This window comes from Piliocolobus tephrosceles, chromosome 9, assembly GCF_002776525.5.
Source record: "Piliocolobus tephrosceles isolate RC106 chromosome 9, ASM277652v3, whole genome shotgun sequence".
Classification (NCBI taxonomy): domain Eukaryota; kingdom Metazoa; phylum Chordata; class Mammalia; order Primates; family Cercopithecidae; genus Piliocolobus; species Piliocolobus tephrosceles.
In genome coordinates, this window is record NC_045442.1 from 67,565,753 (window position 1) to 67,590,922 (window position 25,170).

At 52.4% G+C, this 25,170-nt stretch overlaps 1 protein-coding gene and 1 non-coding gene across 4 annotated transcripts in view; both read left to right on the top strand.

The window, feature by feature from the left end:
- SLC29A3 (solute carrier family 29 member 3) overlaps positions 1–25,170 on the top strand; it is a 50,459-nt gene that overhangs the window by 9,019 nt on the left and 16,270 nt on the right. Inside the window, exon 3 of one of the 3 annotated variants that reach the window (XM_023205008.2) lies at positions 21,887–21,969. The exons of the other annotated variants lie outside the window; for them this stretch is intronic. Coding sequence (XP_023060776.1) covers positions 21,887–21,969 — 83 coding nt within the window. The remainder of the gene's footprint in view (positions 1–21,886; positions 21,970–25,170) is intronic. 3 annotated transcript variants of the gene reach the window in all.
- Positions 3,236–3,339, top strand: LOC111538002. The gene has a single exon (XR_002730180.1). It is a non-coding gene; the product is annotated as a small nucleolar RNA U13 (small nucleolar RNA).

Consider the following 25,170-nt stretch of genomic DNA (forward strand, 5'->3'; position numbering starts at 1 on the left):
AGCTATTTCTAATAACTGTGATGTATTCATCCCTGCAAATCCAGCCTGTTTCTGCAGTTTTCTTCTAATGTCTTTTGTGCTTTTACTAACTAAAGCCATGTTAATCATGCACTGATTTTCAGGGCTATTGGGATCAAAGGGTGTGTGCATACGATAGGCCTCACACAGTCTCGCGTAGAATTATGCTGGACTGGCCGGGCGTGGTGGCTCACACCTGTAATCCCAGCACTTTGGGAGGCCGAGATGGGCGGATCACGAGGTCAGGAGATCAACACCATCCTGGCTAACATGGTGAAACCCCATCTCTACTAAAAATACAAAAAAAATTAGCCGAGCGTGGTGGCAGGTGCCTGTAGTCTCAGCTACTCGGGAGGCTGAGGCAGGAAAATGGCATGAACCTGGGAGGCGGAACTTGCAGTGAGCTGAGATGCGCCACTGCACTCCAGCCTGGGCAACAGAGCAAGACTCCATCTCAAAAGAAAAAGAATTGTGCTGGACTTTTTTTTCCCTGAATGACCTCAGAGACCTTGTTAACGTTTGTGGCTTTCTCGACTCCCCTCTTTAATCCTTCCAAGACAGCTTCCCTGTATCAATTCGGCCTTTGCATACCATCTCTTTCATTTGGGTCCCACTGGGGGTCTGTTCCTGGGAACTGGGTCCTCACATACTCTCGGGGGTTTGGTAATCAGCCGGTGCATGTTCCTGTAGCCACTTAGTTGCTGCTTGGAGCACTCTCCGCCTTTCATCTGTGTTAAAGAGGAACATGAGCAACTGGTGGCAATCAGCCCAGGTGGGGTTGTGGGTCTGGATAATAGTTTGGAGCAAACCAATTAGAGCTTGTGGCTTTTCAGTATAGGACGGGGTGTTGTTTTTCCAGTTGAGAAGGTCGGCAGAGGTGAAGGGCTGGTACACAAAAACATGCCTCTCCACCATGTGCCCATCCTCATCTATCCCAGTATACCGCTGCTCTCTCAGGGGCATTTGTATCCCAGTTTTGGGTTGTAAACGAGCTGCCAAGGGAGGGGTTTCTCCCGAGGCTTCGCTTCCTCTCTAGTCTACTCTAGGTGGCCTAGTGATATGTTTGTCTTGCGGAGGCGCAAACACTGTGGGCTCAAGAGTGGGCAGCCTCTCTCCCTGGTAAGGGGAGGGCACCACTGGGATCACTGGTGCCATCTCCTGCAATGGATCTTCTGATGTTGGGTTGAACAGAACTTCAGGAGTTGATTTCCCTTGGTGGGTGGAGCGGGATCCTTCCTTGGCTATCTGTCCCTTTGCTACTAGCACTGCTGCTGCCTGCCCTCTTAGCCACTGTGAGGGATCTAGCACCAGCTATAACCAAGTGTCTATGTATGGGAACTGGTCTGAGTATCCTGACTCACCAGTTACCTTGTGCCATACCTTAGAAACAAGGGACCTGTCCAGGCTTCCTTCTGATGGCCAACCCACTTCTAATGTTGGCCAATCTATTTCACACAAAGTTCTAAGTTTTCCTGGTGTCATAGTAAGCCCATAGTCTCCACTAAATCCTTCCTTGAAATTTTTCAACATAGTTCCTAGCGGACTGGGCTTACTTTGTGTCTGACCCATGTTTCCTCGAGACAACACACCACGCTCACACCACATGCACACCACAGAACAAAGAACAGGTAAAAAGGGCACACACACACTTTTTCAGTTTACACCAAACCAGAATCAAAACCAAAATCAGAGTATCCAGAAATCCAAGCCAGGTCAAAACCAAAACCAAAATATCAAGCAATGTAAGTCAACTCAAAAACCAAAGTGCCAGTACAGGCACGCCGTGGGTGATCAGGCCACGCTTCTGCTCAAATGGAGTGGGCAAGTTCCAAAGACCAGTCTTCCCAAGTTTCAGATGTCCAGACTTAAAGCGCCAGTTCCTTCCCCATGTTCAGCCACTGCGTTGATCATCTGCGGGGGCCTGCTGTGCACTGCTCTGAGGAGGCGTTCCACCCGGGCAATTGCCTACCCAGGAGCGCTCTCAGGATCCGCGTCGCTCAAGCTGGCCGGAGTCCCCCGCAGGGATGTTCCACAGGGCAGGCCTTAAGCAGCGGCCTCGACCCTCTGTTAATCACCTCGCCTCCCAGTCAGGTGAACCAAGAAATGTAGCAGGATGAGCTGCAGACAAAACTCCTCAGACACCGGATTAAAGAAGGAAGAGGTTTTTTATTCGGCCGGGAGCGTCGGCAGACTCACGTCTCCAGAGCCCAGCTCTCCGAAGACAGCGTTCCTGTCCTCTCAGCTCACTGCAAGCTCCGCCTCCCGGGTTTACGCCATTCTCCCGCTTCAGCCTCCGGAGTAGCTGGGACTACAGGCGCCCGCCACCTCGCCCGGCTAGTTTTTTGTATTTTTTAGTAGAGACAGGGTCTCACAGTGTTAGCCAGGATGGTCTCGATCTCCTGACCTCGTGATCCGCCCGTCTCGGCCTCCCAAAGTGCTGGGATTACAGGCTTGAGCCACCGCGCCCGGCCTCCTGTCCCTTTTAAGGGCTTACAACTCTAAGGGGTTCCATGTGAAAGGGTTGTGATAGATTGAGAGCACATGTGGTTAGAGTAGGGGGTTAATCTTTTAACCTCAGGCCTGGTCATCAGTGGCACCAGCTGGTCTTGCCACTGACTTCATTCCTGTTGTTTTTCAACTTTTACTTTCTCCTCCTCCTCAGAGACAGGAGACAGAGAAATGGCTTCTCTCCTCAGGGGCATGCTGGCTAATCTGACTTCGCAGGATTCTTGGCTAAGACTGGGTTGGGCAGGCAGAAGTCAGGACTGGGGTTGGGGCCAAGGTCGAGGATGGGGCTCAGAGGAACCTGACGAAAGTTTGGTCAAGGAGAGTCTTGGTCAGGAGCCTCCGTTTCCACAGCTAACCCAGGCTGGTGTCTGCTGTCACTTGAGAGCATGGGGAGGCAAGGACTTCTCCGACAAATGCCAAGATGGGATGTTGCCAGCTGCCCAGCTGTGCCCTTCTTCTCTAGGGGTGCCTCAGAAACAAGAAGGAGGTATGCTAGCAGACCCCGGCCGCACCTTCCAGTGGCCCAGGAGGTGGCTCATCACTGCTTCCCAGAAGGAAATCCTTGGCCTCGCCCCAAGGAGCTGTCCTCAGTTTTATAGGCATGAATCTGCCATAGCGAGGGAGGCATCCCTGTTGTCCATCTCAAGGACTCACTGCGGCTACACATGTGGATCACCCAGGGAGCTGCTTAAAAAAACACCAGTTCATGGTCCTTTTGTAGTTCATGAATGTGATGACTGGGTTTCCACGCACATGTGTGAGATAGGCCTCCCTCGAACCTTGTTATGTCATCGGCACATTACCTGTCCGATGAAAAGGAATAAAAATACCAGTGTGGGCCATGCCCCAGGGATTCTGATTAGATTAGCCTGAGCTGGGGTGTAGACATTGATATGCTTACAACTTCACACTTCCACACTCCCCTACTCCACCCCTCAACTCCCCCCATGATCTGACACATCTGACACCTGTGAGGGCCTTTTCTGTTAACTGAGGAAATCATAGATGCCTCCCGGGGCCAGAGCAATGGGATATAAACCATTTCTAAGGCTGAGGAAGTGCCACAGGAAGGCAGCAGAGTAGTTTACAGCCTCTTGACTCAAGGTGTGGTCCTCAGACCAGCGGCCTCACCTGGGAGCTTGTTAGTGATGCGGTCTCCCGCCCACCCAAGGCCGATTGAGACAGGGCCGGCGAGCTGCCAAGCCCTTCGGGTGACTGAAGGGCACAGTAGAGTTTGTGGTGCACTGGACAGGGCTTGGCTCTGTGACCTCTCTGTGCTGCCTCATGTTTCTGGACTGTATTAGTACTTTTTTTTTTTTTTTTTTTGAGACAGGGTCTTACACTGTCACCCAGGCTGGAGTGCAGTGGCACAGTCAAGCCTCACCGCAGTCTCAACCTCCCTGGGCTCAAATGATGCTTTTGCCTCAGCCTCCTGAGTAACTGAGACTACAGGCGCACGCCACCATGCCTGGCCAATTTTTTGTATTTGTTGTAGAGACAAAGTCTCACTATGTTGCCCAGGCTGGTCTCAAACTCCTGGGTTCAAGAGATCCACCCGCCTCGGCCTCCCAAAGTGCTGGGATTACAGGCAGGAGCCACCACACCCGGCCATCTTTCTGGTATGTTAAAGGAAGATATTATAATACTACCACCAACTTCTTAGGGCTGTTGTGAGGATTAAGTATATTAATATGTGTTAAAAAGCAGTTAGGACAGGCCTGGCACCCCTATCCGAAGTGCCGTATAAACTATGATTGTGATGATCGTTTGGGGGATGGGGCCCATGCTTCTAAGCTGTCTGCAGCCCTGGTGCATTTCCGCAGGCGCAGGCTTAGCCCGGGTGCTTTACAATCCACTTTTATTTACCAGTGACGATGATGTCCCAGCTTTCTGCCAGCCCCAGTAAATCACCTGGCCTACTGGGCTTCCTCCAGAAGGTCCCTGCCTGTCTTGGCCAGCACAGAGCTAGATTGCGTGTGCACCTGCCCTGTCCCTCCTCTGTCCACCACCAGGCCCCCAGGATCAAGCAGACTCTGGAGGGAGGGGTGCCCAGGCCTGGCTCTGGGAGCAGCCCTCGCCCTGTGTACTGCTTTCACCGCAAGGCGATCCCTTCCCAGCTGCAGGCACTTGGCATTCTGAGCCCTGCTACAATGCTTTATGGCCTCTCTCCAACTGCTGGCAGGTGCAGATGTAGTACCTGCGGCTGCCCGGAGCTCCTGGCTCTTGGCATCGGAGATGAGAGACCTGTCACCCCTCGATTCATGGGCCGGGTTTGGGAAGCGAGCATGCTGGGGCGTTTCTGCATTTTGCGGGCCATTTTTCTTTGCCTCATTCCTCATCCCAGCCACCTACCTCCCCAGCTCTTTCCTCCTCTCTTCCTGATTTCCCTGCAAGAGGCTGCCTGTCTGCCCTGTCACCTGAGGGCCACTTTGGGGGAAGGAGGGGGAGAGTCAAATGGTCCTGTCTCTAGCCACCACCTGCAACTCAATTAGCTGTGGGTCTAGGTGTTTATTCTTTCCTGTACTTTCCTTTGACCATTTTCTGGGGATGAATACCATTTGATGGGGAGCTAGACCCAGGGGGAGGGTTTACCCAGACACCCCCTCCCCCAAATTATGTCACTTTCAAGGTCATGGGCTCATTTCCTTCTGCCTGGACAAATGTGGGGATGCCTTAGTATCCTGCTCACTCTGCCCTCCTGTCTCTATTCTCTGGAATAAGAACCTCCAATAAATCTATCACAGGCCTGCTGGCCCAGGGCCAAAAAAATTAGAGCATAAATGAGGAAGAATTGATAAGAAAAGATGGCACAGGGGCCTGCAACAGCTGCCATTGCCTGAGCCCGACTCTGGGCCCACCATGCTGGCAGGGGTATTGCATGTGTGTTTCTCATTAGCCCTGCAATGCAAGTCTTAGTAACCCTTTTCTTAAGACAAAAACCAGAGGCTCAGAGAGGCTAGGTAACCTGCCTGAGATCACACAGCTAGAAAGGGCTATAGAGAATTTTATGGGGCATTGAGGTGGATAGATGATTACAGACTCATTCATACTCAGAGAGTGGTATATAGGGTACTATCCTGCAGGTGCCCCACCCCCCACACTTTGACTCCACCAAATACCATCTTCCTTCCTTTAGAGAGCCTGCCCTTGGTCTGGCCTCCTTTTCCAGCCTGAAACCACAGGTGCCTGGGTTCTACCCCTGGGTCCTGGACCCAGCGTCCCTTCCCCTTCCCCACCTGACCTGTTTAGCTGGAGGTCCTCCCCAGCTCTGGAGTTGTAATCCATCCCCTGCCCTGTGGGGCCTCCTCACCCTTCCCCAGGCTCTCCTGCAGGCCTGTATTGGCTGTCCTTGGCCTAGAAAAGAACAGTGAGCTGGACAAGCCCCACTTCCTGCCCCGGAGAGAAGAGTGTCTGTACCTTCTCCTGGCCATTCCTTGCTGCAAGGCCCCCACAGTCGCTCTCCACACCTTCCTTCCTGTGTACCTTAGTCTGCCCAGGGACTCCTCTCTGAGGGACTGCAGGACACGGCCAGGTCATGGGTGGGACCTACAGCCCAACTTGGTGTCAGCAGGGCTGGGACCCGGGCCAGACACTCTACTGATGCCCCTGTCCATCCCCCCCATCTGACCAGGAGGCACCCCACCACTCAGTCCTGGGGGTGAGGCAGGAGACAGAATCATCTCGTATCTGGGCACGTCCCCTGAAGCCACCTCTCTGAGTTAGGGGCTCCACGTCTGGGTCTTCAGGGCAGCATCATACTTCCCCATCACATCCTGCCCATGGAGACCGAGCGCTGGCTGGGTGGGAGCCGCGGCTCTCAGCACTTTGCCTGCATTATCTCATGCAGCCCCGCAGCACCCCTGTAGGTCAGGAACTGTTATCATCCACCATGACAGATGAGGAGGCCTCCCCTGCCAGTGAATAAAACTCTCTTGCTCTACATCCTGTGCCCCTGGCACACCTGGCATGGCACCCAACACAATAGCACATAAATATTTGTCACATTAGTTATCATAAGGCTGAGAAGGAAAGCTCCACAACCCAATCCATGAGAGTGATGCCATGGCTCTGCAAGGGAGCAGAAGCAGCTCTGGGAGTCACAGTGGCTACCAGTAAAGGAGTTCTGATCTTTCAGGTGTGTTGGCATAGACATGAAGTGGGGTTCCTGCCATAGGGAAGGTAGCCAGGTTGTCCTGATTCAGCAAGTGGGGGACATAGGGCATCCTCTCCCCTTATTTCCAGTCCCTTAGTTCTGGTCCAGTCTCTCAGCCCTGCGAAGAAGCAGGGCTGATCTGCCCTTGAAGTGCAGACCTCCCAGTCCAAGGAGGAAGTGTTCAAAGGAAGCAGGATGAGCTTATGTGGAGAAGAGGAAGCTGGAGGACAGGTTATCAGAGGTTACCAAGTCCCTGCCATGCTGCCTGTACCCACCTCCCACTTGACCTGCCGTCTTCCTTCCACATGACATCCTGGTGAGTTGCCAAATGAAATCAGGCCTCACAGATTTTAGGCCACTGACCTAAGGTCACTTGCTGGCAAGTAATAGAACTGCAGAGCCCATGCTTATAACCAGCGTGTTCTCTAAGCTATCTGTCTACCCAGGCACTCTCAGCCCTGGCTGCACATCGGGATCACCTGGGAAGCTTTAAAAAAAATACCCCACCTGCATGCACCTGTAATCCCAGCTACCCAGGAGGCTGAGGCAGGAAATCACTGGAACCTGGGAGGCAGAGGCTGCAGTAAACCGAGATCGTGCCAATGCACTCCAGCCTGGGCAACAGAGCAAGAATCTGTCTCAAAAAAGAAAGGAACAGAAAAGAAAATACTCCACGTCCCACGTGGTCCACTCACCCAATTCTAATTCCTTCTTAGGGGCCTGGGCACAAGCGTTTTAAGTTCTCCAGATAAGGCTAACGTGTAGCCAGATAACCATGATCCAGGCCAGGCATGGTGGTGTGTACCTGTAGTCCCAGCTGCTCAGGAGGCTGAGATGGGAGAACACAACAGTGAGCTTGAGCCTAGGAGTTCGTGACCAGACTTGGCAACATAGTGAAACCCCAGTCTCAAAACAAAAAGGACTATGATTCAAGTAAAACGTTACCACATGGGGGAATAAAGCAGCTGTCCTCTGCCTCCACTAGAGTACCCATCAACCCATTAAACAGACAAAGGCTACATCATGAGAGACTTAGGTGAGCCTTCTGGGAGAACTTCCTGCCATGCAAGTCAAGTTGTCAAACCTAGCAGTGAAGGGGACAGTTTCCCCCTTGGAGAATTAGGGCCACCATCCTGCGGGAAGTGCAAGGAGTTGGCCTAGTCTACCTTAGAGTATGGGGTTCCTCATGGGACTCCCTACAAATGTAGGTGGTTGGAGGGTTCGATGCTTGTCTAACGGAAATGCTCTGGGCTTGAGCTGCACCCGCGAGCCCACAGTTCCACGCCAGCCAGTGGCAGCCCCTGGAGGAGCCTTTGCCCTTTCTCTTGGTAATGCTCCCCTTTGCTGGGCCAGGGGGCCAAGGGCTGTAGTTAGGAGATGGGGGCTCCACAGCCACCCTCCTCTTCCTTCCAATTTCCCAGGCTCCTGGAAAAGGAGTGATAGGGCCAACTGGGCTCAATGTGGGCATCCTACACCTGGGGTGGCACAAAGCAAGAGCAAGTGAAACTGGAGAGCAGAAGAGAGGCAGTCCTGAGGTCCTGACCCAGCTGGGTAACCTCTCTATGCTGTATCAGGGATTGGAGGCTCCCTGTTCCCAGAGGTTTAAGAGTCATAGGACAACTATTTGGTAAAGGCTCCATAGCTGGGTGACAGGTGGATTGGTCCTGTCTCATAGGACCACAAGGTAGCTGGGAGGAACCCAGATTTGGCAACAGAGGGACTCTAGTCTAGCAGTGCCCTTACCTACTGTGTGGGTTGGGGACAGGCTCTGTGGCCCCTGGGCCTTCTGCCCACAGACCCACCTGGCAGCATTTACATACCGCTGCAGACACAGGTAGGGCGGAAAGTCCTGACAGTTATGGCGTACCTTATAAGGTGGTGGCCGCTGTGTGAGGACTTTGCTAAATCCCAACATTCACTACCTTTACTAAACTCTTACCATGTGCCAGGCACTGCTAAGGGTACAAATTCATTCATTAACTCAGCAATATTTATTAAGCAATCTACTGTGTGCTGGAAGTTTTTTTGTTTTTTTGTTTTCCATGATCTTTTGTTTTTTTTTTTAGAGTCCGAAGACATAGGTTTATTATGCCCATTATTCAGAGAAGGAAACCAAGGTTGAAAAAGTTTAAGTCATTTGCCCCCAGGTACAAAGTAAGTGACAACTGGGACTCAGACTGGGGCCCTGTCAACCCATGTATCTATGATCTTAACCTCAGTGCTTTATGTCAGCGTTTTCAAAATTTTTTTGAGCATGATGGCTATCTCACCTGGCAAGACCTTTGTGTCTATAATGCAGCATGAAGCTGCATCTGTACTTAAAAAAAGGAAGCTCCACTCTGACTGCAGTTTCAAGGAGGAGCAAGTGATCAACAGTGACAGTGCTGGTTGTAAGCCTTGCAGGATGAGGATGGAGCATTTGACCTTGTGCAGGTTCATAGTGACCTTGGGGAGCAGCATTGTGGAGGATGGGGGGAGAGGCAGAGGAGACAGCAAACTCAAGGAATTTTGCTTTAAATGGGAGCAGGACAATGAGGCACAAGCTGCAGGGAACTGTGATTCAGAAGGGGAAGAATGTTCTGTTCTTTTATTTTTAATATGAGAGAGGTAGCAGGCAGTTTGTGTGCAGAAGCAAATGATCCAGCAGAGAAGGAAAAACGCGTGATGAAGAAGAGGGAGCTTACCTGAGCGAGGTCCATGAGCAGGCCAGAGGGCTTGGGTGCACAGAGAAGGGTCCCAGAAAAAGATGCAGACAGCTCACTCACCTTTAGTAAGAAAGAAGGCAACAAAGGATTAAATAGAATAAAGTAAAATTCTGGTCATGACCCATCAAATGGATTTCATATTCTTTAATGAGCTGTGCAACCTGTAGTTTGAACAACCCTGCTCTGCCTGTTTCCCCCTAACTTTGTAGCCATCTATGAGGATGTGGCACGTCCTCATTCTACAGAGGAGGAAAGTAGAGACAGTAAGTAACTCGTTGGTGTCACATAGCTAATAAGACCAGAATGGGGGCCGCAGCCCAGGGTACCTGAATCAGTATCAGATTTCCTGGGACATTTGGCAAACACCCAGATTCCTGGACCTTTCTGTGATGACTTTAGCTCCCCGGGTGAGGCCTGGGCATTGTTGCCAGGTGGTCCTGATGCCAGCTGGCCAGGGGAACAGGTATTCAGGAGTCTCTCCTTTGTGCCAGGTGGTGTTCCTGCAGACCCATTTTAGTGCTACTCAGATCTCTCTCCAAATGGAAACAATGTTTAGACTCCCTTTGGCAATCCTCTTTTATTCTTTTTTTCTTTTTCTTTTCTTTTCTTTTTTTTTTTTTTGAGACAGTCTCGCTGTATCGCCCAGGCTGGAGTGAAGTGGTGCGATCTCGGCTCCTGGGTTCACTCTGCCTCCCAGGTTCAAGCAATTCTCCTGCCTCAGCCTCCTGAATAGCTGGGATTACAGAAGCCTGCTACCACGCCTGGCTAATTTTTGTATTTTTAGCAGAGATAGGGTTTCACCATGTTGGCCAGGTTGGTCTTGAACTCCTGACCTCAAGTGATCCACCCACCTTGGCCTCTCAAAGTGCTGGGATTACAGGCGTGAGCCACCGCACCGTACCAGTAATCCACTTTTTAAGAGCAGAGTTCCCAGGAGTGGAGAAGGGTACAACACCCCTCCTCCCCACATAGAAAGAAGCGTATTAAAGTGGGATTTTGCCTGAGCTTTGTCATCCTAGGAAAGGAGATGGGGAGTCTGAGGTCAGGCAGGATGCGGGGGGCTTCAGGCTTTCTGCCACTGGGTGTGCGTGAGTGGCTGCCAGTTGCTTTGGCTGGCGTGGATGGCTGCTCTAAACCATTTTTAAAAATTAGAACCAAAAATGAGTCATTTTTAAAAATCCCCTTGTCCACCCTCTGATTCTAACTGCGGGCCCAGCCAGCATGCCATTCCCAATAAATAATATACCTGTGATGGCTTTTTCTTCTGTTTTTAGCTCTTGCTGCGTCCTACAGAGGGGGAAAAAAAAAGCCTAGTTTGAAACACTGTCAGTCATGCCTTTGGTGGCCTCAGCTTCTCTAGTTCTTTTCTTATTTTCTCCCTAAGTGCTCACGACCCCTTTTTCCCCACCTGCGCTATGCTCCCTTGCCCTCCGGGCTATCCACTGCTCCCTCTCTGCCTTCAATTTTATTTCTTCCTGCATATATCCTTAAAATCCAGAGGCGATTTCCTGGACACATTAGAAGATGGCCCGGACCTTAAGTGCTCAAGTGTCTCTTTAACATGATTGATCATCACAAGTGTCCAGATAGCGGAACCTAAATTAGAGTCTCCACTCCTCGAGGAGCCCAGCGCTTTCGACACAGGCAGGCAGCCTGGGAGGGGTCTGCGGCTCTGGGTGCCTGGGGCCTCCTTGCTGGCCTCTTGCAGGTCCTCACTGCCTGTGCTTCTGTGTGTGTCTGTGCCTGTCTGCATGCAGGCACCTGAGGCCTAGAGCAGCCTGTGGTTTCTGCCCACATGCACCTCCAAAGAGAAGCAGCCTCCCCAAGGCGGGAGCGGTCTGTTGTTGAGGAAGTGCCTGCCAGGGGTTGGCTAAGGACTCTCTCTTCCTGATGGTCCCTAATGTTTTCTGCTACAGAGAGAGGCTGGAGCACCCCCAGACCACCTCCTCATTACCACCAGGTCACAGGGCATGGCCCTTGTGCCTGATCATCAGCCTTGTGACACTGATGCACGGGACCCTCTGGGGGATGCAGAAGCCTCCCCGGTCAGGCGAGGGCTGCGTGGGTAGGTGGGGAGTTTTCTTGAAAGTCTTCTTCCTCTTTTCCCTATCACATGGCAGAAGTCAGGCTGCAGAAGAGGAAAGACTGGCTGGCCCGAGCATCAGCAGTGGCTGAGCCTCCAATCAGCTCATCCTCAGGGAGCTGGAGGTCACTCGTGCATGGATCCGTGAGGTTCCCTGTTTCTCTGACCCCTTGGTTTCTGAGCTCTTACTCTGCCTATTCAGGTTCCAGCCTGAGAGTACATAGGGAGAATAAAAGGGAAAAGAATCAAAGCAGTCAGCTTGCCCCTTACTAGGGGGCCTCATGAAGGCTTGGCCGAGGCAGGATATAAGGGTAGATAGAAATGAGGTTTCTATCTTCCTTGCTCACTCTGCCTGGCAGAAAGACTCTGGATTCAGGAGAGCTGGCTTCTGTTTCTGACTGTGTTTCAAACTTGCTGGGTGACTTGAGACCACGTCCTCCTTTGAGAAATGAAGATGTTAGACCGTAGATTGAGATCCAGAAACTTTTCCTGCAAAGGGCCAGATGGTTCGTATTTTAGGCTTTGTGGGCCCCACAGTCTCTGTTTGCGACCTCAGCTCTGCCCTTGCAGAGTGAAAGCTGCCCTTGACAACACGTAAACAAATGGGCTGACCGAAGGGCGACCGTGCTCCAGTGTTCACACAAAGGAAGAGGGCAGACTTGCCAGGCCTCTGGACTGGGGACACTCCCTTATGGCTCTTTCCCAGTTCTGTGATCTATTACAGAGGTACCTACCCTGCTGAATTTGTCTTCATATCACTGACCACTGCCTGGCCTATTATCTATTTGTTTATGCATTTGCTGGCCATCTCTTTGACTAGATGGCAGTTCCATAAAGGCAAGAACTTGAGCTGAATCTCCTATGTCTACAACATTTAGTGAGCTCAGTAAATATTTGTAGAAGGATGAATCCATCTGTGAGTATTTGTGGAGAGGAGAGAGGGACGGGAGGAAGAACTGCCATCGCCTGAGTGTGCACTGTGGTCCTGCAAAGCACCTGCACCACAGCCTGCACACCCGGGCCTGCCTGGGCCCCAGCCTCATCCCCCCTTTCCCTATCCCCATCCATACTCCAGCTCACCCCTGTGGAGGCTTGAACACGTCAAGCTCATTCCTGACTCAGGGTCAGCCATACCCTGTTCCCTCTGTCCAGGCTCTAGGTTAGCCAATTATTTGTGTTTTAGTTTTATTGCATTTATCCTAATTTGCAGTCTTTCCCCCCCCCCCCCCCCTTCTTTTGACTCTTTTTTTTTTTCTTTTTTTTTTTTTTTTTTTTTTTTTTGTGCCTCCCTCACTAGAACAGTGGCATCCCCAGCCCCTAGAACACATTGGGCACATACAAGGTGCTTGGCCATCGTTTGTTGAATGAGTGAATGAGCTCTAGAAGGTCAACCGCCTTTCGCCTTTAGTGAGTGAATAGATGAATGGGTAAATTAACCACTGCCACCTGCTTCTTCCCATCTGCTCCCTCCACCCATTTCTGCCAGGTGATTCCCTCTACGCCCAGCACTGCCCCCCATACTGTTTGGCATTGAGAAGCCCCCAGAGCTCCCCAGTACCTTGGAAAACAAAACCTCTCTTTAGGCAGCTGCCTGAGACCACCCCCGAATCGGCCCTCAGCCACCCTCGCCTCCACATACCCTGTTATTTCTCCAAGTGGAGCCCCCAAGGTTTCCTGAAAAGGAGCCAAGCGAGGGGACAGTGCAGCAAAGTGCACGAGGGGCCTGGAGGCGAGGCTGCAAGGAGGAGGAGGCGTAGCAGTCGCAGTCGCAGGGAGGCTGATTGATAAGGTGTGTAGGCTAAACTGGTTGGACGTGTGAGCCATAGTCAGGCGATGTGGAGATGGGACCAGTAGATGTGATTGACTGGGGTGAGGGTGAAGGAGAAACCAAGGAAGCTGTGAGGAGGGGCTAAGAAAAGGAGGATGACCATGGGCCCTTTGGAGGGGCTGCTTGGGAGTCTTCTCTTGAAGACCTTTGATTTGAGGAGCTTGGGGTTTGGGCTCAGCAGGACCCCTAAGCAGTTGTTCTGGAGGAAGAGACGGATGTGTGGGTAGAGGTCATGAAGCCAGGGGAGGTGAGCTTCTCCTACCACCACCCTCACCCTTAACAAAAGGAGGTCAGGAAATGAAGGATGGAGCTCAGGGGGCACCTTGGGGTGGTGGAGGGAGCCACAGGTGGACGGAGATGATGAAGTATGGTGGAGGTAGGAATGTGTGTGGCCTTGTGAATTTGGAGGAGAGGAGTGCTGGAAGGACATTGCATTAGTTTCTTGTGGCTGTCTTCACCAAGTACCACAAACTGGGTAGCTGAAAAGCAAGGCTCTAGGAATAACGTTTCCTTGCTGCTTCTTTGGCATTTTTTGACTCATGGCAGCATCACTACAGTCTGTGGCTCTGTCTTCACGCAGCCTCTGCCTGTGTGTCTGTGTGTCCTTCCCTCTTTTCCCTTCTACTGTGGATTGAGGGGTCATTCCTCCTTCAGTAGGATCTCCTCTTAATTAAGCACATCTGCAAAGACCCTATGTCCAGATAAGTCACATCCTGAGGTTCTGGGTAGACATGAATTTCGGGGCATGAATTCAGCCCCCTCTAGACAAGGTAGCATGTAGTGTCTGGAGTGTGAGGAACAAGACCAGGCCTTGGTTAAGATGGGCTGCGAGGAGGACACTGAGGACCCTTAGAGGAAGTGTTTCCCCGGGGCAGCTGGGAGGGACACGGCTGGCAGTGGCAGCATGGACTGCGTTTTCAAGGAGTGTGGAGTGAAGGGGAGGAGGGGCCTGGTGCCTGGAGGCAACAGAGTCAAAGTGTTTTGTTTGTTTGTTTGTTTGTTTGTTTGTTTGTTTTTACCTAAAGGGAGACCTAAGAGAGCCTCTTGGCCATCAGAGAAAGGAACAAGCAGCCCTGAGGGAAAGAGAGAAAATGCAGGCAAGAAAGGTGGGGTTCATGTGTGAGTCTCCGGGCAGTCAGCTTAGGCTGGAGGAAGAGCCCTTCTAGCAGAGTGGAGAGGAGGTATGCTCCAGAAAGCCTTGCACACACCGCGGGGAGGAAGGCGGGGAAGCTCACTCCAGAAGACAGGAACTTTGCTCATCTTCCGGCAGGGATTCCCAAGGAGGTGTGAGAAAGGATTGGAGGCTGGGAAGAGCCCCTGGGTGCTCAGAGAGCAGGATTTACAGTGAGCCCAAGCCTGGAGCTATCCTGGGAGACCAAAGGAGGGAGGGCTGTATGCAAGGGTCAGATGGGGACCCTCTTCCTTAGGGTGGCCACAGTGACTTTGTCTGTCTGGCCAGCATTTTCCAGAGCTTACCTGTCTGATTCTGACCCCAGATTCGTCCTTCCCTTGGGTCTCTGGCCTCTCCATTCAGCCTGGCTGCGTCTAGCCTCCTGCCTGGCCCCTGGAGCAGGCATTGCCCCCCCTTCCCTGCCCAGCCAGCCCTCCCAGCTGGTCCCTGCCCTTGGCCACACACCCATTAACTTTCCTGGGCCAGTGCTCCAAACACAGGGCCTTGAAAGTGGCAGAAAGGACACCAGCCCCATCCCTTATGGGGACATCTGCCCTCTGCTCACCTCAGTTTGCTCAGGAATGATCTGGGCTGATGCCCAGGGCAAGGGCACCTCCCCTACAACATCCTAGGCTGCAGAATTCAGCTATCCGAAAGCAGCAAGTTTGCAACGGCAAACTATTCTTGGCTCCAACCTGCTCGCTGCTGCTAATTTCATGCCCCTGTGATCCAGGTAACGCTCTGCTGCCTTGAGCTGCCACCCCAAGGCTTGAATCGCTTTTCCTCGCCCGGCAGGAGCCCAGCTGCCTCTGCTGCTGCTTTCTGGAGGTAGGGGCTACACAAAGCTCCTTTGCAGAAGCCGCTCAGCAGCATGGACACCAAGTCTGCCGCAGCTCGTGACTAATTTGCTGCACTTATTTCAAAGTGCCCAAATGGCATTCAGGGGAGAGAAAGCTTAACCAGGGTCTGCCAGAGATAAACGGACTCATTTCGGGGCCTCCCTGCCTGAAGAAACCTCTTTACCTGGACTCTGAGCCCGGAATTAAATTCTTCCAGAAGAGACGCTTAGCACGGAGCCTCTCAGTGTGCTGGAGGAGAGGAAATGTGCCCTGTCATAAAATGGGCCTCACATCTGGCCAGCTGGCTCTGGTGGGCTTTTAAATTGTGTTTGAAGAGCGTCTCTCCCCTTTCCTGGTGTTCGCAAACTGGGTCAGAGTGTAGCGAATGAAAATGAGTTTCCTTCTCACCAGAGCAAGTGACTCAAGCGCCCCCCTGCCCAGGCCCACAGTGGCTTATCCACATTCACCTGCCATATGGGGGGACCCTGGCACCTGGCACCCCTGGACCAGGGCCTGTCCACAGTCTGGGTGAGGAGCCCCCATGCCCACCCTGGGTCAGTCTGGTTGAGGCCCCCATGCCCACTGGGGCTGTTTTTAGGGGTTGCAGAGTAAGGCAAAAACTTGGAAGCCTGCCCCATGCTGCCCACCCACAGGCACTCTTTAACATGGTCTTTGCTTAGCTGCCAACCATGTCCGTCCATTTCGGGTAACTGACAGAGGTGGGGGCTTTTCTCTTAATATTTTTTTTCTTTTCTTTTCTTTTTAACACTACAAAGACCCATAGACGTCTAGAAATGCTAAGGGGAATGAGCAGTGGGGTTTGAGAGAAAAGATTAGCTAATGCATTCCTTTACTCTTGTCTACCACTGCAAAAAGAGGAGAAAGAAATCAAACCCTGGCCAGGCACCATGGCTGAATGCCTGTAATCCCAACACTTTGGGAGGCTGAGGCAGGTGTATCACCTGAGGTCGGGAGTTCAAGATCATCCTGGCTAACACGGTGAAACCCTGTCTCTACTAAAAATACAAAATTAGCTGGGTGTGGTAGTGTACGCCTGTAATCCCAGCTACTCGGGAGGTTGAGGTAGGAGAATCGCTTGAACCCAGGAGGCGGAGGTTGCAGTGAGCCAGGATCACGCCACTGCACTCAAGCCTGAGCGACAGAGCGAGACTCTGTCTGTTTGCTGGCTTGGGCAGGTCACCTGCCTTAGGGCCAGATAGAAGAAAGACACTGCCCACCCTGAGAGGAACGTGTCTCACATCCCTGCTTGCTGCTGGGAAGGCACGTGGCTGCCAGGCCCGGCCTCTGAGGCTTCCTGGAGATGCACCGCGACCCCAGTGATAGTGTTTGGGCTTGTGCCTCCAGGAGACAGGCAGCCTCAGCTAGAGCAGCTTATGCATTTGTAGGGGGATGATAAATATGTCCCACCCGGTCCCTGCCCTGCTCTGCAGCAAAAGATGCTGCCACCAGCACTCCCGGGTGTGGGCCTCTGTGTACCTCTGGGAAATTCCTCCGCCTCTGTGAGCCTCAGGCTGCTTATCTGTCAAATGGGAGCGATTCCAGCCCTGCCTCGCCCTCACGGGCTGTGTAAGAGCACATGGGCTGGGATCTGTGCAGGCCCTCTGGAAGCTGTGCTGCTTGCATGTCAGAGTTCCCTGGCGTTCTGCAGAGCTCCCACTTCCCCACCTGGGTTACCTGACTTTGGTGCAATTACTAGCAGAGGCTGGATGTTGAGTCCCCCACCCTGCTTGAGCTCCACCAGGTCATTGCAGGGCGCGGATATCGCTAGGGAGATACTGGCGCACAGGAAGATGAGATCTCACATTCAAGGAGCACAGCTATCCCTCTCTTCCTCAGAGCTGGGCCTCCCCCACGTGGGTTTGAGAATTCAGGGTGACTGATGGGCCTGTCTGCCACGAGCACTCTGGGGGTTGAGTGCCATGGCTGCCTGAGGTTCTGCCAGCCCTCCTGTGGATGGGATGGACAACACAGTGTGGTTTGCTTCAGCTCAGGAGAGGTTGTTGATGCTGAGGAAGCCTCAGAAGTTGCTTTCAACAGATGAGCTGCACTGGCATCCTCAGTGGTGGGGAAGCATCCGTTCGTGCTTTTGTGCCAGCCGTTTCGTCCTGTTGGGAATGTTTCTCTCCCCACTGGCACCTGTACCTCCCGTATCTGTCTGACATGCTTCCCCCAATCTTTCCAGCTGCCGTCCAAGATGGCGCTGGTGGAAGCCCCCCAGAGCCCCTCCTTCCATGCCCCCCAACACCTTATATCTGTTGTACTCCAGCTCCAGGCTTGTACCCACCTCCCCGAGGGCATGCAGGTGCTACAGCTCCTCCGTTGTATCCACGCAGCTGCCAGCACAGCACTGGCGTATGGGCTTGACACCTCTTCAGCAAACAAAGGGACAGGTGAAAACAGGAAGAGGCCCTGACCTGCACAGACAGTGGCTGCCCAGCCAGGGCTGAGCACCGTGGGATTACTCACCAGCCTAAGGGTCTCCTGCCTGGGGACTTCCTGCTGGGGCAGAGAAGCCTGTTTAGGAGGCCTGTCACCTCCTAAGGTGTTTGCCCTGCATCCACCTGCTAGCCCTACCTTCTTGCTTAGTCACACCCAGCCTTTCACCTCTGGTTCTATAAGGCCCACATTGATCCCCAGGCCTCCAGTGTTTTAATTGGCTATGTAAACAGAGCTGCTGTGGCATAATTCTGAGTGACACCATTCCTATCACAGTCTGCAGGTCTGGTGCCCCTGGAGTTGTGCAAAGCTCAGCCTCCACCATCATACGCAGTGGCCCCACTGCCAGCTCCCTGATGATATTCTCATCCCCCCACTCCTCCACGGCTGGAGCTGGCCTTTGGGTCCATATGCTCATCTCTAGAAGTGGAGTTGGTTACAGGGGTAAAACAAATCAAAACAGACTTTTGAGGGAGCTCTCAGGAATCAGTCCCCGGTGGAAGGTGAACTCTGTGAATGATCCCCAAACACTACTGTACGTAAAATCCCCCACTGGTTAGATGGACGGATTGCTTTGGGGGCAGTCCTGTTACCATCCTAGTCACAGTGTGTTTAGATCTGTATTCAAATGTCTTTACATTTCCTTAAGTAAAATGGGAGAAGATAGCCCCAAAACCTCTTGGAAGCAAATGAGATGAACCCAGGAGGGACGTGCCAGCTGCCCAGCTACAAAGTAAATAATCAAGAGTGGAACGTGACCTTCGCAGCTGGAGGTTTCTTAGGAAGCACTGCTGATGGGAATACTTCATCCGGGAGTGCAGTCCAGGGAAATAAGAGGGAGGGAAAGGGAAGTAGGGCTGGGACAGAGAGGGTAAACACAAGGGACGATGGTATTTTGGAGTGGCCACAGCTTTGCAGCAGCACACATGGAACACCTTGGAGAAGCCTTGTGGAGCCACCACATTCAGAGCAGCCAGTCTGGGGAGAGGAGAGGCAGGTGAACCATCCGTGGGCTCCTTCCAGTTCCTGCCTCTCATTGGTAAAACTGGGTCTCACGGGACTTGACTCCCCCATCTTCCGGGGAGCATCCCCCGTCCCTCAGTCACTGGTACAGCCTGGCAGGGTGTGGGGTCTCTCTGTAGGGGTCAGCTCCTCCTTTGGTGGCAGTGGCAGCAGCAGTGACAGTGATTTTATGACCATGGGACCAACGGCTCTGGACAGGGGACCAAGGTGAGTAACCTGAGGGGGCAGGCAGGGTGAGTCCGTCTGGAGCAACATCCACTAAGTCCAGTTTCTTGACATCAGCACATGCCACCTGCAAAAGCCCTAATTTCAGCTGAGGGTTTGGTGGGGAAGGGCTGCGGGGACCGGTGTGCTCATCCTCTGTGCCCCTCATGGGTGAGCACACTGCTCTTCCTGTCTCTTGGGGGGTCCAAGAAAGGAGCATGATCAACTGTCCTGGTTTTCATCAAGGAACTGCATTTAAATTGAAACAGGAAGGCTGAAATATTCAGGAAAACCCTGATTAGCAAGAACCCAGCTATCGGAAACCCTCATGAATTAGGAATCTTTTGCTGCCTAGCAAAATACTACAAATGAGTGGCTTAAAACAACCTGCATTTATAATTACAGGGTTTCTGTGGGCCAGGATTCTAGGCACAGCTTAGCTGGGTCTCCTGCCTGAATTTGCACAAGGCTGCAGTCAGCCAGAGCTACAGTCTCCTCTGAGGCTTAGCTGGAGAAGGGTCACTTCCAAGTCCACTCCAGTTGTTGGCAGAATTCAGTTCCTAGTGGTTGCAGGCCTGAGAGCTTCAGTTTCTAGTGGGGAGAGTGCTGGAGACCGCCCTCAGCAAGTTGGGGTTCTATGCCAGGTAGTGTTTCCCAGCGTGGCCACTCGCCTCCCCAAATCCAGCAAGGGAGGAAAAGAGTCCAGCAAGGTGGGCACTATAGTCCTATGTAACGCCATCATGTTTGCTCTAGTGTCTTGGCTGGAAGCAGCCACAGGTCTCATCCACACTCAGGGGAGGGCATTGCACAGGTGTGAGCACCAGGAGGGCAGGGATCCCGGGCCACGTGCCACCACACCTCATTTTAGAACTTTTCCTATAGGCGAAAGCAGCAAATAATGGAATAAAACCCACCACGTGTTTCATCAGGAATTAAGTGCTTTGTTTTTGTAAATTCCGTGGGCTGTGCTGAGTCAGCTTCTGTCACCATGTGCATCTCCATCTCCTGATCTGCGCTCATGGAATGATGGCCTGGCCTCAAGTCTGTTCTCTGAGTTCTTTGTAAGGCGGAGAAGTGGGCCCAGACAACAGAAAGAGACTCAGAGTCTTATCCAGTGGTCAATATCCGAAAAGGTTTCCAACAGTAAATGATATGTTTTTCTGCTTAAATATCAACAAACAGGCACATTCAGTTACCTGGAAAATTCTCATTCGGGAAACCTGAGCCTGCTCGAAGAAACAAAATCATCAGAGATTCTGCATTACACAGATCGAGCAGCCACTGGATGAAGGGGCCTCACCAGGGGCTTGGGCTGGGGGCAGTCGCAGCCCCATCTGCAGCCCTCTCCTCCTAAGGGCCTCTCTCTTTCATTCCTACCCAGTGCCCTCCCAGCCTCAGATGCCCAGCCACTGTGTCAAGATGTAATTGACTGACTGCCCCAGACCAGTCCAGGCTCTACTGAGCCCATCAGGGCAGGAACAATGAGGTGCAGCTCAAAGGCTATTTCTCAGGCTCATGGTTGACGGACCTCACTAGCTGCGATTATCATTTTAATTACAAGGCCACCACAGCCTTATATTCAGGGCACAGATTTCAAAGACCACAAAGCACTCTGGAGGCTTCAAAGGGAACTATGGAAGGCTTGTGCTTCAGACTCAAAGGGGCCCATAGCGACATCTTTCTTTCTTTTATTTTTTAGAGATGGGGTCTCACTCTGTTGCCCAGGCTGAAGTGCAGTGGTGTACTTGCTGCAGCCTTGAGCTCCTGGGCTCCAGCAATCCCCCTGCCTCAGCCTTCTGAGTAGTTGGGACTTACAGGTGCACACCACCATGCCTGACTAATTTTTTTTTTTATTTTTTGTAGAGACAGAGTCTCACTATTTGCCCAGGGTGGTCTCCTGGGTTCAAGCCATCCTTCCACCTTGGCCTCCCAAAATGCTGGGATTACAAGTATGAGTCACCATGCCCAGGCTTGTTTTGTTTTTAAAGATAGGTATATTAAGAGATAATGCACACACAGTATAGTCCATCCTAATGAGTGGACATTCTTTGAGTTTTCACAGATACATATAACTGCCACACAGCTGCTTTAGCTGCGAGTTCCAGCACATCATAATCAGGCGATTCATCTGTCTGTGTTTGCACAATTATCTATCACACCCCTGAGCTGCTGCTGGAAAATGCCCTTTTTCCTCATTCTGTCTAATCTAGGAACTACTCCCCCAAATGGCTTTGACCTTCTGTAGCTGCTCTATTAAGAGCAAATCCAGAGTGAGAACAGAGTTTCCCTGTAGGGAGCAGGGCCTGGTGTATTTCTTAGAGGTCTCACTTGGTGGTAAGAAAGCAAGAATGTGGTTGGGTCACAAGAAAACCCAAGTGAGCAGTGCCTCATGCCTGTAATCCCAGCACTTTGCGGGGCTGAGGCGAGACGATCACTTGAACTCAGGAGTTTGAGACCAGCCTGGGCAACGTAGCAAGACCTTGTCTCTACTAAAAACTTAAAAATGTGAATAGTCTTGCATTTTGGTGATGGGCCGAGAAGGCTGATAGGGCAAACTTTTCTTTTCAGACGTACATTGAGTTCTGTCCCCATGGCCTCAGTCCATGGGCAGAAGTGTGGGCTGTACAGCACCAAGGGCCTCACTGGGGACAGGGCCGATGTCTTATCCTTCCTATGCCTCTAGCACTTAGTACAGCTGTTTGTTGAGTGGCTGAGTGAGTGGTCTTAGGCTGGAGATGGGGTGAGGCCTTGTTTGGAGGTGGGTTCACCCGCGGCTCCTGGGTGTCTGAAGACAGTGGGGAGAAGCCCCACGGAGAGGGGCCCTGTCTCTGCTGGGGTGGGACTGTTCACCTCCATCCCTGAGTGACCACAGCACCTCCTCACTTGTGTGCTTGCAGAACTACTTTGAGAGCTACCTTGCCGTTGCCTCCACCGTGCCCTCCATGCTGTGCCTGGTGGCCAACTTCCTGCTTGTCAACAGGTAGGCGGCTCTCCTCCCTCTCTCAGGCCTCCACCTTGGCCTCCTGCCTCCTCTACTCCCCTCTTGCCTGCAGCTGCTTTTTTTCTGCCTACTTAAGTGGTGGTCACCCAAGTAGGAGGCAGCAGCTCAGATTTGTGCATGAACAGTGAGAAGTCAGATCAGGTCCCTGCTGATGCCCCTGGGGAGCTGGGCTTTCACTCTCCAGCCATACGCTGTGACATCGCTGTGACATTGTGGCAGCAGCCAGTAGGAAGTGTGTGGGGATGCAGGGATCTTCCTCCCTTCTCTTCTCAGGGATCCTGTCTGTCAGTCTGCAAGTTCCTTGGCCCAGAATGGGTCACCTAACTGTTCAGTGCTAAGCTGGTAACGCCAGCTCATGTGTCAACCACTCCCAAGAAGGCTCATGCAGAAGTTCTGACATTGTAATGGTAAGCGCCAGGAGAGGCTCCATCTGGATGTGCCTGGGAAGGAGTTATTCAGGAGCTAGCTAGGCAAATTAGCATGTCCATAGACCCCCTTCGGTGACTTGCTGGCTCAAATTCTCAATTTGAGTTTACAAGGACAATAGCCCTAGCTACTTTGCCTGCATTTCTCCTAAGCTGCCGCTAAGTGATATCAATGGCTATGTTATGGTCCAGAAACCTGGACTCCTGTTCGCCATGGCCTACTAAAACCTGAGGTCACTGATGGCAAATCTGTTTTGCCCAGTTCTAATCAATTTGTAGTGACTGCCAGATCTCTAGCTGGACAAGTTTCTAAGGCAGGTCTGGCTTCAGGGAGGGTGCCGGGATTGATTAGTGATGTCTGCTCTGGGTACAGGAGGAGAGAGGGCACCACGAGTGTCTTTTACATGCTAAGCCTGAGTAGATCAGTCTTTCCAAACATATCATGCCATGGGGATATTGCAGTTATCTGTTACATAATATGATCCCAAAGCATAATGGCTTAAAACAATAGCAGTCATGAGTACTTCTCATGTTCTGGGGATTATCAAGGCTCAGCTGTCGTAGTCTCTCCTGCATCTGCAGTCAGATGGCAGCTGGAGCTGGAGCCATTCATATCCCCTCTCTGTCTCTTCTCTCTTTGTAGTCTCACACGTTGGCCTCGGGGTAATAGGATGGCTTACCCAGTGGCTGAGAGCAAGGGAGAGGCTGTGTGGTTTTTACAGCCTGGTCTCGGAAGTCATGTGCTGTCACTTTTCGCCACACTTGACTGGTTTGGGCAGTCACAAAGTCCACTTTGTTTCAAGGGGACATAGAACCTGCCTCCCAATGGAAGGAGGGTCAAAGAATTTGCACCCTTCTCCAAACCAAAGTGCAGTCTGGAAGAGTGAGAAGGAGAGGTGCGTCGCAGCCCCTCTTACCAACCAGCTGGCCTTTGCGGGCCTCACTCCTGCCTTCCTAGAGCCATATTCAGTGTCCTAGCAGAGGGGGCACAGCCTGCAGAGACCCCACCCCAGGAGGAGAGTGGAGGAGGGCAGAGCAGGGGCCCCGGCTGCACCTCACAGGAGAGAGGGTATGTGGAGAGCCGGTGCAGGCAGGAGCGGGAGGCGAGGAAGAGGGGAGACAGCTGTGGTGGGGGGAACCCTCGGCTCCCTCATGGTTTTCTCTGTCTACTCACTTGGCCAGCCCTGAGGATGGGGCTATTTGCCCACCCCAGATAGCCTAGAGAGAGCTCCCAGCCCCTTCCAGTTCCAGAATCACCATGTGAACTATAGTGAGAGTGTAATGCCTCAGTCACCCCTTGTCATGTCCCTTAGGCTTCACTGTGACCCAAGAGGGAGGCCATGACATTGCCCCATTTTCCAGGTGGAAGTCAGGAGACCACAGGGGCACTACAGGGTGGCCGAGCCTGCCTCTTGCCTCTTCAGTGGTCCGGAGGTCCCACAGGCTGAAAGTCCTCCTGGGCCATGGGTCAGGAGTAGCAGGGAAGGTCCAGCCTCTGGGCCCTGAGAGAATGCTGTCTAATAATCCTAGCACTTCTGAGCATTATATCCTGCAGATGCATTATCTCCTTTAACCCTCATGGCAGCCTAAGAGCGGGAAACTGCTGTGACCCAGCTTTGAGATGGGAAAACAGGCTCGTGGAGGTGACTGACCCAGGGGAATGTGGCCATTAAGGATGGAGCCAGGTGGAGTGCAGTGGCTCAAACCTGTAATCTCAGCACTTTGGGAAGCCGTGTCAGGAGGATTGCTTGAGCCCAGGAGTTTGAGAGCACCCTGGGCACTATAGCAAGATACTGTTTCTACAAAAAAAAAAAAAAAGAAAGAAAAATATATATATATTAGCCTGGCATGACGACACATGCATGTAGTCCCAGCTACTCAGTAGGCTGAGGCAGGAAGATTGCTTGAGCCAAGGAGTTCAAGTCTGCAGTGAGCTATGGTCACGTCACTGCACTCCAACCTCGGCTAGAATGAAAGGGAGGAGTCAGGATTTGAACCAGGACCTTCTCACCCTACATCTGTGCTTAGAACTCCTGAGCCACCTACATCCTAGTTCCCCAGCTTTGCAGCCACCCCTGCCCCTGCAGCCAGAGCCACTCCCAAGAACCTTCTAGTGAGAGCCCTGTCTCTCTAGGATTCAGGCTGCTGGGATGGAAGGGGGTGGTTAAGAAGGGGCTGGGTCTGTCTCCAGGAGATGTGGGCCCCCAGGCCAGCTGCCCTCCGAGATTGGGTCCCCGCAGATAGCTCAGCAGTTACAGGACATTCTCAGAGGGGATTACTGCCCTTGTCCTGCCCTTGCTCCTCCTGGGCTCTAGGAGAGGGGCAAGGGCAATGCAGGAACACGCTCTGGTGCCTCCATCTGTTTCCAGGCTGTGGGAAGGTGGTCTGGGGCTAAGCTGTTTTTTATTTAATGTGCGAGATTGAAATATCTCCTCTTCTCCCCTCCTGGAGAACCCTGGCTTTCTCGACTGGCTTATCCGTAATCGCCAAGTGTTTTGTTATGTTAAATCTGCAGCATCATAAATACTTATAAGGAGGATTTACATCTTGGTGACTTGTGAAGAAATCAGTCCCGTGGGGTCCTGAACCCTCACGAGTCAGGGAGTAGGGGGACAGGCAACCTGGGTACTGGAGGCAGCCTCTCCAAGCGTCTTCACAGGACTGAGAGCTGCCCCAGGGTCTTGGTCTTGGAGCTGTCCTCTTGGCTGTGCCCTGTCTCCAAGTAGAACCCCAGATGTCAGAGTAACTGAAAGTC